We start from the raw sequence: 20,867 nt of genomic DNA on the forward strand, positions 1-20,867 counted from the left end.
TTATCCTATTTTATTTTTTGTTTAGTATTTTCCATTTCATTATTGTTGTTCCTCTAATAAATCTTTTTTGTTAGTTTGGTTTACATGGCACTAAGTGAATTAATTTAGTACTGTCATTTTTTTATTGGTTTAGTTTACGCATGAGCAACTAATATTTCTGTCTTTGTGCAAACGAAGTTTTATAAGTGTGTTCATATGGTTCCCGAGTCTAGGCAGAGAAATTTCCTAGTATTTGATACTGTTTAGATAACTTAAATGAAATTTCTTTATCTTTTGAATATGCAGAAATGCTGATGATTTGTTTGGGTTTATTTTATATCTGTAACTTTACTAAAGTAATTGTTTCAACTAGTTTTTAATTGGCTTTCTAGAATCCACAACATAAACCATCAAGTGATCATTTTGTTTCTTCATTGCCTGTTAATTCAAATTTCTTTTTCTTGTCTTTTGCTATAGCTATATTTTCTAGTAAAATATTGAACAATAATAAAGATAATGAACATCTTTTGTTCAGACCTAATTTTTACTAGAATGGCCTCTAGCTTATCCCCAGTAAAGATAATGCTGGGGAGGCAAACAGGAATGAGTATACCATTTTGTCAAAGCCTCTTTCTGCATCTTTTGAGGTAATGATATTATTTTTGTTATTAATATAGTCATTCATGCTTGTAATTTTGCTAATATTGAACTAACCTTACATTTCTTGCATAATCCATTCTGAACATAATATGTTAGTTTGATATACACAAAAATCTAAGCTTTTAGGATAAGAATTCACTATCTGATAAAAAAAAATTGCTGGGAAAATAATAAGATTTTTATAGAAGCTAGCTAGATAAGGTCAAAATGGATACTATCTAGGCATAAAAGGAAACATAAATAAATTAGGAGTATGAAACATATTACATATCAGATTTATAGACAAGAGAATATGAATAAACAAGAGATAGGATTTTGTGGGATGTAAAATGATTTTTATTACATTAAATTTAAAAGTTTGGCACAAATAAAACCAATGTAGCCAAGATTAGAAGGAAAGCAGAAAAATAGGGGGAAAAACTTTTATAGTCAATTTCTCAGATAAAAGTCTCATCTTTCAAATATAGAGAGCACTCAACCAAATTTATAATAGCAGCCTTATTTTCAACTGACAATAACAGGCAGTTTTGGGAGAAATTATATAGTTATATGAAAAAATATTTTAAATTATCATTAAGAAATGCAAACAAACAACTCTGAGGTACTATCTCACATCTATCAGATCAGCTACTATGATAGAAGGGAAAAATTGGGACACTAACCCTGTTGGTGGAATTGTGAACTAATACAATTTCAGACTTGGAACTAATTTCAAAGGCTATCTAGTTTAGCCCTTTCTTAGAGGTGAATTTTATCCACTAAATTTCTGAAAACTGCTTGTGCAGATTTTCTTTGGAGATGGGCAGTGAAGACAACTCTTGATCCAACAACACAAATCCTTCCTCTTTGGAACAGAACTAGCATTTCAAACGTTCTTCTTAACAACTACAAATTTGTACCCATTGATCCTAGTCCTGCCAAGTCTAATTTTGTTCTTTCATTTGCCCCCAAAATTCCAGCTCAGAGGGTGGGAAAGCAATCCAGGTTTTATATCGCTCTTCTATATTCCAGGCACTGTTTTTATGTTTTTTAGAAATAACAACTCATCTGATCCTAATGATAATGGCTTATTATTCCTGTCTTATAGTTGAGGAAACTAAGGCAAGTAACTTGTGCAGTGGTAGACAACTACTAAGTGGCTCAAGCCAGAGCCAGCGCTCTCAGCACTGAATTACTAGCTGGCTCTTAATTTCTAGAAAAGGAAGTTATGAAATGTGACCAACTTTCTAGGAAAAGGACAAAGTCAGAATTTTCTAGTTTGAAATTGGCTGCATGATCTATCTGCACCCATGCTCTGAACATCAAATGCCATGTCAGCCATCCTTGAGTCCTGGTCTTTGCATACATGTCCCCTTTCCCTAAAGAGAAATAAAGTAGACACTTCTCTTGATCCGCATTCTTTCCCCACTGCTCACCCCAAGGAATTCCAGTTCTCACAGAAGATTTGATTTCCCACTTTGAGGAAAGGGAAGCATCATGGATCCACTTCTTTTGTAGGAGATAGAGCAAAATAGGAAAAGAAGGAGAACCCATAGCAAATGGCAAATAGAATTCTATGAAATAGAAAGCCACATTATCAGCCTAGAGAGAATAGAAGGGATTAAGTCAAATTGGAGGGTTGGGGAAGGCTGAAAAAATTTAGAAAAGATGTAATCAGTAGAATAGTGAATCAGGAAGTTGTAGGAGGATTGCCTTGCCACAATTAGAATCCAACTCAATTTATGTAACCTAGGGGGCAGCTAGGTGGCCGCAGTGGGTATCTCAGAGTTGTCTTAATTTGCATTTCTCTGATCAGTAGTGATTTGGAACACTCTTTCATGTGAGTGGATATAGTTTCAATTTCTTCATCTGAGAATTGTCTGTTCATATCCTTTGACCATTTATCAATTGGAGAATGGTTCGGTTTCTTATAAATTAGGGTCAGTTCTCTATATATTTTGGAAATGAGACCTTTGTCAGAACCTTTGCTTTTAAAAATATTTTCCCAATTTGTTACTTCCCTTCTAATCTTGTTTGCATTAGTATTGTTTGTACAGAAACTTTTTAGTTTGATGTAATCAAAATCTTCTATTTTGTGATCAATAATGATCTCTAGTTCTCTGTTCCTCTAATCTATTTATTATCTCACTCTTCATGCCTAAATCTTGGACCCATTTTGATCTTATCTTGGTATATGGTGTTAAGTGTGGATCCATATCTAATTTCTGCCATATTAATTTCCAGTTTTCCCAACAGTTTTTTTCCAAATAATGAATTTTTATCCCTAATGTTGGTATCTTTGGTTTTGTCAAAGATTAGATTGCTATAGATGTACCCTTTTTTGTCCTTTGTATCTAATCTGTTCCACTAATCTACCGGTCTATTTCTTAGCTAATACCAAATGGTTTTGGTGACTGCTGCTATATAATATAGCTTTAGATCAGGTACACTTAGACCACCTTCCTCTGAGTTTTTTTTCATTAGTTCCCTTGCAATTCTCGACCTTTTATTCTTCCATATGAATTTTGTTGTTATTTTTTCTAGGTCATTGAAATAGTTTCTTGGGAATCTGATTGGTATAGCACTAAATAAATAGATTAGTTTGGGGAGTATTGTCATCTTTATTATATTCGCTCGGCCTATCCAAGAGCACTGAATGTCTTTCCAATTATATAAATCTGACTTTATTTTTGTGGCAAGTGTTTTGTAATTTTTCTCATATAATTCCTGACTTTTCTTTGGTAGATGGATTCCCAAATACTTTATACTCTCAACATTTGTTTGGAATGGAATTTCTCTTTGTATCTCTTGCTTTTGCATTTTGTTAGTGATATATAAAAATGCTGAGGATTTATGTGGATTTATTTTGTATCCTGCCACTTTGCTGAAATTTTGAATTATTTCTAATAGCTTTTTAGCAGAGTCTTTGGGGTTCTCTAAGTATACCATCATGTCATCTGCAAAGAGTGATAGTTTGATTTCCTCATTTCCTACTCTAATCCCTTGAATCTCTTTCTCGGCTCTTATTGCCGAGGCTAGCGTTTCTAGTACTATATTGAATAGTAATGGTGATAGTGGGCAACCTTGTTTCACTCCTGATCTTACTGGGAAAGGTTGCAGTTTATTTCTATTGCATATTATGCTTACTGACGGTCTTAAATATATGCTCCTGATTATTCTAAGGAATAGTCCATTTATTCCTATACTCTCAAGAGTTTTTAGTAGGAATGGATGTTGGATTTTGTCAAATGCTTTTTCTGCATCTATTGAGATGATCATATGGTTCTTATTAATTTGATTATTAATATGGTCAATTATATTAATAGTTTTCCTAATATTAAACCAGCCCTGCATTCCTGGAATAAATCCTACTTGATCATAGTGTATTATCCTGGAGATGATTTTCTGAAGTCTTTTTGCTAATATCTTATTTAAGATTTTAGCATCAATATTCATTAAGGAAATTGGTCTATAATTTTCTTTCTCAGTTTTCAATCTACCTGGTTTAGGTATCAGTACCATGTCTGTGTCATAAAAGGAGTTTGGTAGGACTCCTTCATCCCCTATTTTTTCAAATAATTTATATAACATTGGGGCTAATTGTTCTTTAAATGTTTGGTAGAATTCACATGTGAATCCATCTGGTCCTGGGGATTTTTTCCTGGGCAGTTGATTAATAGCTTGTTCTATTTCTTTTTCTGAAATGGGACTATTTAAGCAATTTATTTCCTCCTCTGCTAATCTAGGGAGCCTATATTTTTGGAGGAAGTCATCCATTTCACTTAAGTTATCAAATTTATTGGCATAAAGTTGGGCAAAGTAACTCATTATTTCTCTAATTTCCTCTTCATTGGTGGAAAGATCCCCCTTTTCATTTGTAAGACTATCAATTTGATTTTCCTCTTTCTTTTTTCTGATCAAATTTACCAAAGGTTTATCTATTTTATTGGCTTTATCATAAAACCAACTCTTGGTTTTATTTATTAATTCAATAGTTTTTTTTACTTTCAATATTATTGATTTCTCCTTTTAATTTTTGTATTTCAAGTTTAATTTTTGGTTGGGGGTTTATAATTTGGTCTTTTTCTAGCCTTTGAAGTTGTAAGCCCAATTTGTTAATCTTCTCTTTCTCTATTTTCTTCAAATAAGCCTCTAAAGATATAAAATTTCCCCTTATTACTGCTTTAGATGCATCCCACAGATTTTGGTATGATGTCTCATCATTGTCATTATCTTGGGTGAAATTATTAATTGTTTCTATAATTTGCTGTTTCACCCAATCATTCTTTAAGATGAGATTGTTCATTTTCCAATTACTTTTTAGTCTATTTACCCCTAACTTTTTACTGAATGTAGCTTTTATTGCATTGTGATCTGAGAAGAAGGCATTTATTATTTCTGCCTTCCTACATTTAATTTTGAGATCTTTATGTCCTAATATATGGTCAGTTTTTGTATAGGATCCATGAACTTCTGAGAAGAAAGTATATTCCTTTCTATTGCCATTCAGTTTTCTCCGCAGGTCTATCATACCTAGTTTTTCTAATGTTCTATTTACTTTTTACATTTCTTTCTTATTTGTTTTGTGGTTTGATTTGTCTAAATCTGAGAGTGCAAGGTTTAGATCTCCCACTATTATAGTTATACTGTCTATTTCTTCTTGCAATTCTCTTAACTTTTCCTTTAGAAAGTTAGATACTATACCACTTAGTGCATATATGTTTAGTATTGATATGGCTTCATTATTTATGCTACCTTTCAGCAGGATATAGTTTCCTTCCTTATCTTTTTAAACTAGATCAACTTCTGCTTTTGCTTGATCTGAGATAAGGATAGCTACCCCTGCTTTTTTGGCTTTACCTGAAGCATAATAGGCTCTGTTCCAACCTTTTACCTTTACTCTTTATGTATCTCCCTGCTTTAAGTGTGTTTCCTGCAGACAACATATGGTAGGGTTCTGATTTTTGATCCAATCTGCTATCCGTCTCCGTTTGATGGAAGCATTCATCCCATTCACATTTACAGTTAAAATTACTAATTCTGTATTTCCTGTCATCATATTATCCCCAGATTATGCTTTTTCCCTTGACCCCCCTGATCCCCCTCCCCGATATTTAATTTATAGACCCCCCTTGTGACGCACAACCCTCCCTTTTTTTTAGTATCCCTCCCCCCTCCCTCCAAGTCCCTTCACTTATTCTCCTTTTCCTTTTCCCTTTTCCTCTCCCCCCTTTTAATGAGGTGAGAGAAAATTCTCTGAAAAACAAATATGTTAATTATTTACTCTTTGAGCCTCTCCTGATGAGAGTAAGATTCACACAATGATTCTCCCCCTCACTAAATTCCCTCAGTTATGGTGTATTTTCTATGCCTCTTCCTCGGATGTAGTTTTCCCTAACATTACCCAGTTGTTTCACATCTACAACACCTACTATAAGGATTGCAGGACATTGGAGAGCTCCCTGCAGTGGCTGTCAGGTCAGGGCCTGACCTCCACTCCAAATTTTAGCTGTGAGAGGCAGGACAAGGTAATAGCTATTATTGGAGGAGCCATGCCTGCTCTTTCTGTCCAGATAGGGACACTACTGGAGCTCTACAGATTCCCACAGATAAGAGTCTGTGACAACTTGTACCCCCTTTTTTAAAGGAAACATGTCCAAAATCAAACAAGATAAAGGGAAGAAACCATACTTTTATTTTGTGCTGACTATGTGCTATACGTGTTCTAAGAGCTTTAAAATACAGCATTTGACCTTTAGAAGTATGTTGGGAGGTAAGTGCCGTTATTATTCTTCCTTTCACTGTTCAAGAAATTGTAGCTGAGAGAAATTAATTGACTTGCCCAAAATCACACAGAAAACAAGATTAAGGATTTTTTGAAGTTTAAATTTTAATTTTTTTAATTTAAATTTAAAATTTGAATTTAAAATCTGATATCAAAAAAATAAAAAAGGACAATTGATCACTTTTAACAAACAATTTATTTAAAATCAATTTCCCCAATGGAAGATCTATTAAGAGCAGTAATTTAGAGTTAAGAAGTACAAGAATTGCAATTGGTCACAGCTAGTCACAGATGCAAAAGGATATCTAATCACTAAAGCTTATTAACAGTCCTTATGATCAAAGGGAGAGACTCATTGAAAATGGTATCTACAAACTAGATCAGCTGTCCAAATATGATTTCTTTACCACACTACATTTGGCAATCCCAAAATTACACTAATCTTTCTTCTGCTTTAATAAAGTAGGAACATGTCAGTACAGAAACAAATGCAAATTCCACTTTCACATGAACAGAGAAGCAAAATCGTTTTTGTGAATGTTTCAGATTAAAAAAAAAAAGTTAAAGTTCATTTCCCATTTGGAAGAAAAAGAAACAAGTTACCAACAGTTGAAATTGATAAAACTTTAATGTTGACTTCGTTATCAAAATGGGGAAAAAAAGTTTTAAACATACACCATACACTATCTGACCTAACACTGACTCTCTAAGAATGTTTTCAAGAGAATACAAAAACAAAAACTATAACTAACCCCGAGGACTTTTTTATGCTTTACAAAATCTCAGTTGCAGGGAAACTAGATTCTTGACTTAGTTTTTAAAGCTAATTCAAAATCTTCCTTTGTAAGTGTCCAGGAATCTGGCGAATTTCTTCTTCTAAACCAACTTCCATCTATTTCCACATTCGTTACAGAAAACATATGTTGTCATAGGTTCATAAGGACTTAGGGTGTGAAACTGGGTCTAGGTACCGTTCTTCTTGTTACATTTGCCACATCGAAATAGGTCCGTTTGGTTCCCACCCGTCCGGGCCATTTGATGTATTCTAATAGCTTCTTTGGTCAGGTTTCTGCGCATCTCTTTAAGTTCCTCACTAGCCATTTCGACTGCAGTCATTCTAGCAAAGGAATCTGGAGGTATGTTCCCACACAGTACGTTTTTCCTTAAGTTTGGATTCTTTGCATCCTTGAGATTTGCTGTTCTCCTCCGTAGCCTGTTTTGATACTTCATGTCCCTGTTCCGTAACTCCTGATATGCAGCTTCCTCAATCTGAGCGCCCAGTTCTTCTACATCGGCGCCAATAGCGAAGTAGTCACCTCCAGTTCTGAGGGCTGCAGCAAGCAACTCTCGGCACTTGATGGGAACCAAACCTGAAGTGCTTGGTGCCCGGGGGAAAGCTTTAATGAAGGAATCAGAAGCCTTTGTCTCTTCCTTTGCTTTGCTCCTGCAGCTCCTTTCTCGTTTTGCCTCAGGCCTGCATTGGGAAGAGTGAGCAGGTCCCTTTTTTGGTTTCTTCAGTCTTGGAGGGCCCAGAGACCGACTTCTTCCAGCATGAGACGAGAGACTTGGCTAATGATGTGACTTCTTCATCTGCGCTCTGCTTCCTACAGTATTTACCGATATTCCAATTTTTGTGGACCTCAATAATTCCAGAGTCATGGGAACGTCTTGAAGTTCCTTTAGTAAATCCAGTGCCCCGGCCGCGTTCTCGTTCTGCACCATCTTATCTATCTTCTTGGCTGTGGGAAGGATCTCCACCTCCATGGCTTGGGTGCTTTTCCAACCCCACTCTCGCCCACACCCTGAGGGGATGGGACACGGGACAAGCGGGAGCAAGAGGGTGATGTCAGAAGAGAAAGCGTGGGAGAGGTGCAGCAGTCCCAGGATGTCAAGAAGAGACACCCACGGAGAACCAAGGCCCAGGGCCCTCTCAGCCACAAATAAAGACCGGGCTTGGGGACTGCTCCTCTCAGGCGCGGGGGACTGCTCCTCCCAGGCAAAGACAGCGGATGGAGCGGGCTGGACTTTGGAGAAGTATACTTGAAGGTACTGTCTTCTTGCTTCCTTTCCTGGAAAGGGACTGAGATTGCTGCCCCCAGCCTGCATGTCTTTCTCTAGAATCAACCATACTGGTGATGTCTTCTCTCTGGAAAGGCCCACTAGACTGTGAGGTAAAGGGTAGAGGGCATCAGGAGTTTCCCTCCATTTTGATAAACAATGGAAGGGTTTTGTGGGTATTATGGGATTTGATTGGGATCAGTTAAAGGGCAAAAGGAAAGTCAACATAGATGAATCCTGATTTGGAAGTAGCCCCAAAACATTTCTTTCCTTTTATTATTCTTTTGAATTTATGGGCTAACATGGTATCAAGAAAGGACAGTTGCTCGTGAATCTGTCAGTCATTTATGCATACCTTGCTAATCATGGAAAATAAATAAATCACAAGTCATCATTTGTTGGAATACACTGGAGTCACCTGACAGTGGCTGCTGGAATACGTCTCTTGTGAGAGGATGATACAAGGAGACTGAGAGGCAGTTGTTCTGTGACCTCTCTGACTGAGACCTCTTAAATACTCTATTACAATTTAATCCATTCATCATACTGAGTATAAGCCTATCATATCACCAGGAAACCATTATATGTCATAAGATTCATTCAATCATACTGAACCAGAGAACTATTTACCACCATGCTCAACTAGATACCCATCTTCTTCTGAATGTTAACTCCTTTTGGAAGAATCTTTGTTTCAAGTACACTTCTCCAGAGTTCTGGCCCATTCCAATCATCTTGTGTCCTATATCCTTCCCAGCCACTTTTCCTGTGGCCTTGAATAGGCTCCTATTTTGGGAAACTAGACACACAGTCCTCCGCTTAAACAGAGACAGAAAGAGAGACAAAGAGGGCCACCAAGAGAGGCAGAGAGAGACCCTGAGAGGGAGGGAGGAAAGAACAGAGGAAATCTGGGAACACTAAGCACCACCTTCTCGGCTGCCAGAGTTTGAGGCTTACTGATTGCCATTGTTCCAATTGCTCTTCAAAGCAAGCTTCTGAGGCAGGGGCTACTTTCCGGGCACTGGCCAGATGAGGAAGGTGAGGTGCACGGCAGTTAAGAGGTCAGTCAAGGCTGGGTCCTCCCTGAATGCATTGTCTTTTTTGCGAAGCTCTGAAATCTCCGTGGAGTTGGGGCCTGGCACGTGGGACAGGAGCTACTCAAAAATCCTACCTCCCCCCCCCCTCAGGATAGTCTTCCCTTGGTTGCCAGTGCCACCTGCTGTCCCATTGTAGTATGTGGAAGTGACACAGATGGCAAAGCTCATCCCTAGCCCGAATGAAACCAAGAATACGCGAAAGAGTAACACGAACAAAGCCAGGAGAGTTTTTGCAAGGACATTTTATTGAAGTGTAGCACAATTTCTGCCAGCATTCCCCCACCCGTGCCCCCTCCCCTCCCCTCCCGGAGGCATCTCAGATAAACAATGGCTTTTTATGGCAAGCAAAGCAAAGCCTGAAAGGGGAAGGGAAACGTCCGAAAATGGGGCTCCGCTCTCAAGGCAACTCGCAAAAGCCCATCGCCAAGGCCTTTGCCCTTGTGCCAAGTTCCCGGGCAGGGCCGCCTTCCCTTCTGCCTTGTGCGGGCACGACGGTTTTCCTCAGCATCTTGCCCCCTGCCCTTGGAGGTCTGTCAGCCTCTAGAATCCGTGCGTTCATTGGCAGGCTGGGCAATGCCCCAGGCCTCGGGAAGTGGAGCCGGGCCTTCCCCAGCTCCGGCCAAGGTCCGGATCGGAAGAGCAGCTGGGCCACAGCTCCAGCTCCTCCGGTACAGCCCCGAGGCAAGGCCTCCCGTGGCACCTCTGGCGCTCGGCTGCGAGCTCGGGACGTCGAAAGGCCGATTCCAAATCTCGCCATTGTGCTGGGACGAACCGCGGGGAGGAAGGAGGCGCAAGGGCCCCTCCCTACGAAAGCCCTTCAGCGGCCCTGCTTTGTACTTGACCGGATCCTGCCGCGGCCACCCCGTCTTCGAGTTCGGAGCCGGGGAAGAACGCTCGCGGATCTCGGCCTTCGGGTCTCCCACTCCCGCTGCCCTCCCAGCTCCCTCGGCTCCGCACCTAGGGGGCCGCTGTGTCTCCGCATCCTGCGCCTCCTGTGAAGGCGGCAGCCACCAGGGGCATTCTCCGTTCTTGCCCTTGGCCTGGGAAAGAGAAAAAGGGGGGATGAAGCAGGTGAGCAGACTTACAGGCTGCGGATCTCAAGAGGGGAACAAACCCCCGGGGCGACCATCGTCATTTTTTTTTCTTTATGCAATATAATTTATATTATATTCATAATATAATATAGTATAATATAATAATAATATAATAAAAGCATAATCTTTCAACCAAAACAATGAATGCACATACACATACACACATGCATGTAAAAAAAAATGAAAGGGAATAACTTTCAGTTAGAATTTAGTGAAGATAAAGACGTAGCTCCTAGAGCTTCTGCAATCTGTCCTGAACAGGGATTCTGATTAAGAAATCCTGCTGTAGCAGTGGAGCTCCTTGAAGGCAGGGATACTGCCTCCTTCCATACCTCCAGCACACAGTAGGCGCTTAATAAATAATTAGAATAGGATGTGAGTGCTCATGCTTCCTAGTTGTGAACCTCAGTTTCCTCTTCTGTAAAGTGGGCACAACAATGTTTGTTCTGTGCCCTCTAAGAGCAATGGAGCCCTCGGCGAAAGGGCTTGAAAGTCTTCAGTCGTGTGGCTCCGTGAGCTGGTAACGTTATTTTTATTCTGTTTACATCAGTGACTGTGAATACCTCATGCTCGGACGGGACGCCCGATGTCACTCCTGCTTTTCCTGCCGTCACTGGGCTCACCCTATGTCAGGGCAGGAGAGTGACCCCGGCTGCCTCTGGGTTTGGCCCATGCTGGCTGTCTACACTGGGCTTTGCCAGGAGAGGGCTGCCCTCTGCTGGTTGTCTAAAGTCACTGCAGGACCCTTCCAACCTGCTGAGGTTCACTCCCCCATCTTTCTGCTCAGGGGGCACTCTTACTTTTATCTTGTGGCCTGGGTTAGAAGCTGCTCCTAGTCTGGAGTTCCTAGTGGTCCCCCCGCAGTCCTTCCAGACCAGAGTCACTGGCAGCTTGTCTGTGGCCTCTTGTGTCCACCCAGAGCTTGACCTTGAGGTCTCTCCAGAAGCTGGTTTTCCACCAGTGGGAAAATACAAGAACCTTGGAGTGGGAGGACCTGAGTTCAAATGCTGACTCATTTTGGCAATAAACGCTAAAGAGCATTTATTGAGCACCTACTGTATGCTAGGAATCGGGATACAAAGAAAATGAATGAAACAAATAAATCTTATTCCCAAGGAGTTTGGATTTGGAGTCGTTCATCTCACTGGGCCTCAGTTTTTTTTCTTTTTTTTTTCTTTTTTTATTTTATTTTATTTTATTAATTTTACAATAATACATTTTTGACAGTACATATGCATGAGCAATTATTTATTTATTTATTTTTTATTCATTTTTCCAAATTATCCCCTCCCTCCCTCCACTCCCTCCCCCCGATGGCAGGTAATCCCATACATTTTACATGTGTTACAATATAACCTAGATACAATATATGTGTGCAAATACCTTTTTCTTGTTGCACATTAATTATTAGCTTCCGAAGGTATAAGTAACCTGGGTAGATAGAGAGTAGTGCTAACAATTTACATTCGCTTCCCAGTGTTCCTTCTCTGGGTATAGTTATTTCTGTCCATCATTGATCAACTGGAAGTGAGTTGGATCTTCTTTATGTTGAAGATTTCCACTTCCATCAGAATACATCCTCATACAGTATTGTTGTTGAAGTGTACAGTGATCTTCTGGTTCTGCTCATTTCACTCAGCAACAGTTGATTTAAGTCTCTCCAGGCCTCTCTGTATTCCTCCTACTGGTCATTTCTTACAGAGCAATAATATTCCATACCCTTCATATACCACAATTTACCCAACTATTCTCCAATTGATGGACATCCATTCAACTTCCAGTTTCTAGCTACAACAAAAAGAGCTGCCACAAACATTTTGGCACATACAGGTCCCTTTCCACTCTTTAGTATTTCTTTGGGATATAATCCCAATAACAGCAATGCTAGGTCAAAAGGTATGCACAGTTTGATAACTTTTTGGGCATAGTTCCAAATTACTCTCCAGAATGGCTGGATTCTTTCACAACTCCACCAGCAATGTATCAGTGTCCCAGTTTCCCCACATCCCCTCCAACATTCATCATTATTTGTTCCTGTCATCTTAGCCAATCTGACAGGTGTGTAGTGGTATCTCAGAGTTGTCTTAATTTGCATTTCTCTGATCAATAGTGATTTGGAACACTCTTTCATATGAGTGGAAATAGTTTCAATTTCATCATCTGAGAATTGTTTGTTCATATCCCTTGACCATTTATCAATTGGAGAATGGTTTGGTTTCCTATCAATCAGGGTCAGTTCTCTATATATTTTGGAAATGAGACCTTTGTCAGAATCTTTCCTTTTAAAAATATTTTCCCAATTTGTTACTTCCCTTCTAATCTTGTTTGCATTAGTATTGTTTGTACAGAAACTTTTTAGTTTGATGTAATCAAAATCTTCTATTTTGTGATCAATAATTATCTCTAATTCTCCTCTGGACCATTGTCTTTTCAAACCAAATGAAGGCCACGTCCCTGGGGATCCTGGGCAATGACTTCCCCAAAGTTGAAAAAGAGCCCACCCATTGAACCCTTCCCTCCCTCCCCGATACTTCCCCAGCTTTGGAGGCCTCCTCCAGTTCTCTCGATGCTCCCCCCCATACTCACCACCGCAGACAATGGAGACAGCCTCGCTATGATCACCGTAGCTGTGATTGGCCGGCTGGATCTCCACAAAATGGGGACCTCCCCTGGCCTACCGTGCTGGCCTACAAGACATAGCTCCTCCTTATTCTCCTTTACTTTTCTGAAGTTAATGAGAGGGGCAAGATGTGCTGATTGGAGTCCTACTCCCTCCTCTTGCATCTTGATTTCTTTTGATGAATATTTTCATTTGGAAATTGAAAGAGCCCTAGATACCATTAATTTATAGGCTAAGGACAAAACACAGAACCCTAAGAGACTTAGGAAGAAATTTTAAATTGTCCAAAAGAAGGAGAACTTAAATAGATGCTGTTCCCTTTGAAACCCTTGGAATTGTATGTAATAAGGATTTCCAATGCACGAGCAATGAAACCGTCATTCGATTGGTTGAAATAATGAGTTTTTAAATAATCCACATAGACAAACAATATTTTTCGCATGGATTAATAAAAACGTACTTCCCCCAAAACTGGAAATTACACTTGGAAATTCCAGTCAAATTTGGAGTCCTCACAAGTTTTCTAGGATTGTCAGGAGCTGAAATTTTAAACTATGCATGAAAATAACAGGGTTCTTTATCAAGATAGGCTAGATTGGGGGGGGAATCGAATAATGATTTTTCCTTTGAATAAGTAATTCCTGATTTTACTCTGACAAGAAAGGTAGGAGGGAATGTGGGAGGAAATCTAGCAATAAAGAATAAAGGAAAGAAGGAAGCATTAATTAAGCAAAAAGTAATAGTTACCAGTGCCTTCCATTGTGCTAAGCATTCAAAGGTATTAACTTATTTGATGGAAAAACAAACAAACAAACAAAACCTTTGAGGTAGACTTCAAAACTATACCAGAGAAAGGCAGAAAACAGTCATGGGAATGCCCCAGGGACACAGAACTAGCAAATGTCTCACACCCTGAAGAATGCTTTCTTAATCTCAGGGAAGTAAGTGGCAGCAAACCTCCAGAGTGTAACACTGACATATCTAAATTGGGTTAAATAAACCTTGTAAACTCTGTTTCAGGATAGTCTTTCCTTGACTCTTAGTCCTACTCTCATTCTCCATGTGAGAATGGTCAACTGGTCTCAACATGGGATCACAATCATGTAAGTAAAAGCCATATGCACAAATGAAGGAAATGTTAATATAATATCAATAATTTGGAATTCCTTCCAAATTAACATGGATTGACTCTACCTATTTAGCATACTGTCAGAAATATATACAGAAAACGCTGAAGCAGTAACCTCAGAGAATGATAATATTTGAAAAAATAGATTTTATTGAAATGCTTTTCTCCATCACCAAACCAGCATTCCTCCCTCATCCTCTCCCAGACGGACATTTCAGATTAAAAATGAGTTTTACAAAAAAGGGTGAAAGGGAAAATCAGCAAAAATTAGTAACATACCATACACACACACACACACACACACACACACACACACACACACACCCCTCCTATATCTGCAAATTGGCATGAGAGGTCTTATATCTTTATATATATATAAGGTATATATACATATATATCTTTTAATTGAGAATGTGTTTTTCAGTATCATTTTGTCCCATTCACTATTATTGTTTTGAGGTGGGTCTGAACTTGAAGTTTTAGTCCTCTTAAAAATTACCTCAAAAAGGGAGAAGCTGGCTTCCCTAATGTCAAAACTTTCCTTTTGCCCAGCTAGCCACTTGAGAAAAAAGAAAAGAAGAAAAAGAGGAAGAAAATTTGATGAAAACCCCAGAAATCAATGTCCAAATTGACATTATCAACCCCTTGACAGCATCAGTGCAAGTCACTAGGAGGCCCTAGAATCTGAGGGCACGTTGGCTGCCTGGGCTTTCCTGCTGGCATTGGAAACTGTCACCAGGTGTTCCTCAGCTCTACAAAGGAAAACAGGGAAAGCAAAAACAGGAACAGCATCTAGGGCAGGGATCTGCCTCCACCTTTTCAACAAGATCAGGACTGGAAATCAAGGAAAGATTATCTTGAACATCAACGATTATTTCATTAGAGCTCTGTTCATTTGTAACACCTATTTCTAGGTCTCTTGAAGCAGATATGGGGACACCATCAACCAAAGTGGTGCCTGAAAGTGGGTGTTCCTCATCTTTCCATTGCCTTCTTGCTTTGTACTCTTTGTGTTCTTCTTCCTGCTCCTCTTTCCCTTCTACAAGTTTTCCACTTCCTTCAAGCACCTTTGCGTAGTAGTCTTCTAACTTACTCTGCAGGATGTGAAGATGGAAGTCACCGCTGTCCATTTCTTGTTTCTGGAGGAGGACTGTGAAAGAGAAAAATGGAACATGGAGCATGGATTATGTCAGTAGAGGACACATTTAAATGGTCTCAACTAGTGAACAAAATTATATAGGGAAAACCATATATGAAAATGAGGAAAATGTCAATATCAATACTTTGGAATAATTTCCAATTTAATCCTGTTGATGCTTCCTATAAGGTTCACTCTCCCACTCATTATACGAATAGATTCCCAACATTTTGAGTCCTCCTCAAGTCCCCTCTCCATGCTCACCATGGTCATTGTTGTAGATATCATTGCCTTCATCATCATAGCTTTGATTGGCACTGTAATAACTGCTGCTGTCATGGGTCTCATTGCTTTCATTAGAATTGTCACCTCCTCTGTCATCATTGTTGTTGTCATCACTGGTATAAATCTGGGAGGCAGTTGGGAGGTCAGGACACATCAGGGCATCTTCCAAATATGCCAAATGTCTCGGGACAAACTCTGGTGCCAAGAAGAATTCTTCCTCAGAGCTCTGTTCACTTCCACTATTCTCCAGATCACGTGTAACTGCCATGGCAGCATCGATGTCCACCATGGAGCCTGAGGAGAAGACTTGATTGTTTTCAGATAGGTTTCTTGATTCCTTCTCTTTCTGCAGTTCTTTCTTTTCTCCCTCTTCTACAAGTTTGTCACTGCTTTCTACATTTTGTCTTTTGAAATAGCGAAATATCTCTGCCAGGTAAAGAAAGTGCCTTTTTCTAGAGGTTATGACTGAAAAGAATGAAGGAGGAAATGAATTTTCACTAGAGGTTAGCATTATGTGTACTCAGCTATGAATAAAATACAGGGGAAAATGTCCTGGTGAAATACGAAAATAGAGTATTAATATTGACTTCCTCTAAATTTTGTGAGTATTGGCCAGTCCTTTTTCAACTCTGTAACTGGAATCATAATCTCAGTGCCCATAGCAGCTATCCTTAACATTTCTAGCCCTGCCCTTCAGCTTTTTTTTAGCATGTCTTTTCTCTTTACTCAGCTCAAGAACAGAACCTTATTCTTAATTGGTTGACCCCAAAGACATTGGATTATGGTCTCTGCCTATTTTCTTCCTCTCAAATCCAGTTGATATCTTGCTATTTCTCTCTCTGTCTGTCTCTGTCTCTGTCTCTGTCTGTCTCTCAACTTTTCTTTCTTTCTTGTAACCTTTCTTCATGGCAGGACAAACCTCTCTACATCCAGCCCAGATCCCAATCCTTCCTTCCTTCCTTCCCTGGAACATGTCTCTATTTTTCATCTGCTTCCCCTGTGTTGGCTCTTAGCCTACACACAGTTTTATCCCCTCTCAATTTTGCACAAACCCTCCCTGGTGACATTTTTCTCCTAGGTCTCCTCCTAGGAGTCTGATTCTGTCTTCCCAGTTTTCTTGGATGCTTCTTCATATAAATCCCCTTGATTTATCCCACAGGCTAATACATGTGAAGGGCACTACAAAGGCTTTTATTCAGGCTAATTGCTTTATACTAATGGCTGACTGGCTGCCCCCTATGGTCAAAGAAGGTGCCTATCACACTAAAATCCTTTGGGGCCTGGTTGAGGAGCTTTCCCAGGAATCCTCTGTGAATACCTATGGCAGCTAGTCCAAGTCCTCCACATCTAATTAGCAGAGGAGAGAAATCCAGAAGCTGCTCCCTTGAATGACCCGGGTCTCCTGTCATCACCCTGCTTATCTCTTGACCTAGAGCTATTTCTCTTTTCATATTTGACACCAAAAGACTGTGGGAATGAGGAAATGCCATATTTTGATAGAGCAGCAAACTGAAGATTAGGTAGGATGGGAAAGTTGACTTTCTCTATATCAAAGAATTCTCAGTGAGCATTGAGAATCTCAAGCACTGAGTCTAACCCAGTAGGCATTTCTAGTCTAGTAGAAGATTCTGAGTTCCCTAAATAGATTATGTCTTCATTTCTTCAGGTATCTCTCCATTTTTGTAGAAAGCAAAGAAACAGGTATTTCCCCAGAAGGAAAAAATTGGTCTGATGTCTTCCCTTTGATGTGCTCCCAAGAGGTTCCTCAGCCAGGAACACAGTGGCAGCGGGAATCCCTTTGAGCTGGAATCACTGAAAATGAGCCAGTGCTGGCCTTTTATATACTTTTCCTCCAGGGATCTCTTGCCCTATCCTAATTACATTTTGAAAGTGTGAATCCCATTCCCTCCACACCCTCTGGGCTTTCTTTCCCCTTTGCATTCTGCTTTCTCTTTAGCACCTCATCCAGGGAACTTCAACTCTGATATACTTCTTGAGAGCAATTCAATTATTTACTACCCAGAAACAATTAGTCTTGATTAGTTTATCTCAGGAGTCATCTAAGCATTTGCAGAGTCCCAAGGTCTCAGGGAATGAAGGACTGCTTTCTTTTAGGGAGTGAAGAGACCTTTCATATCAAATGTTTACATAGATACATGCAGGTCTGATAGCTGCATGGCAGCAAATCTGGAAAATGCAGCCAAAGCTCAAGCTTTGCCTTTTCTGATTTTTAGACTAATTACCAGCTGCTTGATGGATACAGTCAAATTATTCTCAGTCTCCCCAAGGTCCATGCAGTGCCTCCGTGGAATCAAGAAACAAGGTTCTAATCCAGCCATTCTGGAGGCAATTTGGAACCATGCCCAAAGAGCAATAAACCTGTATACCTTTCAACAGTGCCATTGCTAGGCCTCTATTGGAAAGAAGTCATAAAAGCAGGGAAAGGAAACACATGGGCAAAAATGTTTGTAGCAGTTCTCTTAGCCATGGCAAATAACTGGAAAGCTAGTAGATTCCTATCAGTTAGAAAATGGCTGAATAAGGTATGGTATAGGAAAGTAATGGAATGTTATTATTCTATTAAAATTGATGAACAAGCTGATTTTAGAAAGGCCTGGAAATATTTACACAAATTGATGTTGAATGAAATAAGTAGAACAAAGTATATATTATACACCGAAACAGCAAGATTGTATGATCATCAACTAGGGAAGAGTCAAGTCTTTGAGTGAACTGAACTTTTGACTGAACTTCAAAAGGTCCGTGATGTCACACAGTTCCAGTCATCTCTGCAAAGAAAGGCCATCTGCCTTCAGAGAGAGAACTATGGAAAGTAAAAATAAATCAATATGCAGCATTCACTAATTTTTTCTCTTCTCTTTTATTTTCCTTCTCTGCTTTGTCCCTTTTGCTTTGAGTTTTCTTTTCCAACATGATTCACAAAGAAATGTTCATTAAAAATCAATGTACATGTATAAACATTAAAAATATTTTTTTAAAAGGAAGCAAGGTCCCAGAGGCAGACAGCAACAAAAGGGCATCCCTGAGGTCAGGAAGATTCTTTAGCAGGAGATGGCTGAAGTTCTAGTGAAATCTAAGGATTCAGTTCAAGCTAGAGATTTCCTTTAAAATCTAAACAGTTGTGGCAACCACCAGGATGAATATGACTGGGTCTGGTCCTGTTCCTTATGATAAGAGTCTTGATCATTTCAAAGTAAAACACAAAAGCAATGGCTCAGAAGGGTCATGATCATTTCAAGACAAATACCTAGCAATGACTCAGAAACCTCAGTCTTCTCCCAGACACAGCTATGTCTATGCTAATAACCAATATTGATTAGGTGGTATTTTAAGCCTGACTAATGTCCCTTGAAAAGTCTGATTTCAGTTGTATTTTACAACTATTTTTTGCATAATTATTTTGTATGTTAAATCCAATATATGCATACATATTTATACAATTATCTTTCTGTACAAGAAAAATCATATCACATCAGAAAAGGAAAGGAAAAGGAAAATAAAATGTAAGCAAACAATAACAAAAAGTGAAAATACAATGTTGTGAGCCACACTCACTTTCCACATTCTTCTCTCTGGGTGTGGATGATTCTCCTTATCGCTCATTGTATCATTGGAATTGGTCTAAATTAGATCATTGGATAATGATCTCTTCAAATAGAAGCATTTATACCCATTTTACAGATAATAAAAGAGTTGAAAGAGGCTAAGTAATTAAACAACTTTCCAAGATTGTGTAAAGTACTAATGGTCTGAGGAAAGATCAAAATTGAGGTGTTTCTGATGCCAAGAATATTCTATCCCTGAGTGGTTGATTAGGTGGAGTCTCAGAACTATAATTTATTTTCCACTCCTCAAAACAGATGCATTGGATTTGCAACTATGTTCAAAAAGTTGTCAAATTGTGCAGACCCTTTGATCCAGCAGTATTACTACTGGGCTTATATGCCAAAGAGATTTTTAAAAAGGGAAAGGGACCTGTATGTGGCAAAATGTTTGTGGTATCCCTCTTTGTATTGGCCAGAAATTGGAAACTGAGTGGCTGCCCATCAAGTGGAGAATGGCTTAATAAATTGTGGTATATGAATATTCTGGAATATTCTTCTGTAAGACATGACCAGCAGGATAATTTCAGCAAGGCCTGGAGAGAGTTACATGAATTGATGCTGAGTGAAATCATCAGGACAAAAAGACCATTATATACTTCAACAACAATACTATATGATGATCAATTCTGATGGATGGGGCCCTCTTCACCTATGAGATGAACCAAATCAGTTCCAATAAAGCAGTAATGAACTGAACCAGCTATACCCAGAGAAAGAACTCTGGGAGATGAACTACTATATAGAATTCCCAATCTCTCTATTTTTGTCCGCTGTATTTTTTATTTCCTTCAGAGGCTAATTGTACACTATTTCAAAGTCCGATTCTTTTTGTACAGCAAAATAACTGTTTGGATATGTGTGTATATATATATATATATACTATATATATACTATACTATAAATACTATATATATTTAACTTATACTCTAACATATTTAACATGTATTAGTCAATTTGCCATTTGGGGGAAGGGGTGTGGAGAAGCAGGGGAAAAGTTGGAACAAAAGGTTTTGCAATTGTCAATGCTGAAAAATTGCCTATGCATGTATCTTGTAAATAAAAAGCTGTAATAAAACAAGATGCATTGGGAAAACTCCTCAGGAAAAAAAAATGCAAGGAGTAGACAGTTTTGAGCAAACTTCAGAAAAGATATTCAGGCCACAAATTTGATTTGGCTCCTGTCAAAGCTGGAACTTACCTAGAGCCAAAAGTCCTTTCTCTCTTTCTTCTTCTTCTTCTTTCTTTTTTTCCTTTTTTTTTAAATTAATTTTTATAATTATAACATTTTCTTTGACAGTACATATGTATAGGTAGTTTTTTTTTTTTTTTTTAACAACATTATCCCTTGTACTCCCTTCTGTTCCGAGTTTTTCCCCTCCTTCCCTCCACCCCCTCCCCTAGATGGCAGACTTTCCCA

At 39.0% G+C, this 20,867-nt stretch overlaps 2 protein-coding genes across 2 annotated transcripts in view; both read right to left on the reverse strand.

Moving 5' to 3' along the window:
- The window catches only part of LOC141556251 (vomeronasal type-2 receptor 26-like), a 210,689-nt gene that overhangs the window by 138,502 nt on the left and 51,320 nt on the right, over window positions 1–20,867 (reverse strand). The window lies entirely within an intron of this gene.
- Window positions 7,367–9,726, reverse strand: LOC141564559 (transcription elongation factor A protein 1-like). The gene is made up of 3 exons (XM_074307604.1): window positions 9,633–9,726; window positions 8,043–8,205; window positions 7,367–7,877 (listed from the first exon to the last, which is right to left on the reverse strand). The coding sequence occupies exons 1-3, from the start codon at window positions 9,724–9,726 to the stop codon at window positions 7,367–7,369; spliced, it is 768 nt and encodes a 255-aa protein (XP_074163705.1).

Source organism: Sminthopsis crassicaudata, chromosome 1 (assembly GCF_048593235.1).
Source record: "Sminthopsis crassicaudata isolate SCR6 chromosome 1, ASM4859323v1, whole genome shotgun sequence".
In the NCBI taxonomy this organism is placed as follows: domain Eukaryota; kingdom Metazoa; phylum Chordata; class Mammalia; order Dasyuromorphia; family Dasyuridae; genus Sminthopsis; species Sminthopsis crassicaudata.

Coding starts and splice junctions, on each gene's coding strand:
- LOC141564559 (XM_074307604.1), bottom strand. CDS start 9,726: ATGAGCTTTGCCATCTGTGTCACTTCCACATACTACAATGGGACAGCA. Junction 8,206..9,632: donor TATCCTGAGGGGGGGGGGAG/GTAGGATTTTTG, acceptor CCATCCCCTCAG/GGTGTGGGCGAGAGTGGGGT. Junction 7,878..8,042: donor ATGACTCTGGAATTATTGAG/GTCCACAAAAAT, acceptor TTCCCAATGCAG/GCCTGAGGCAAAACGAGAAA.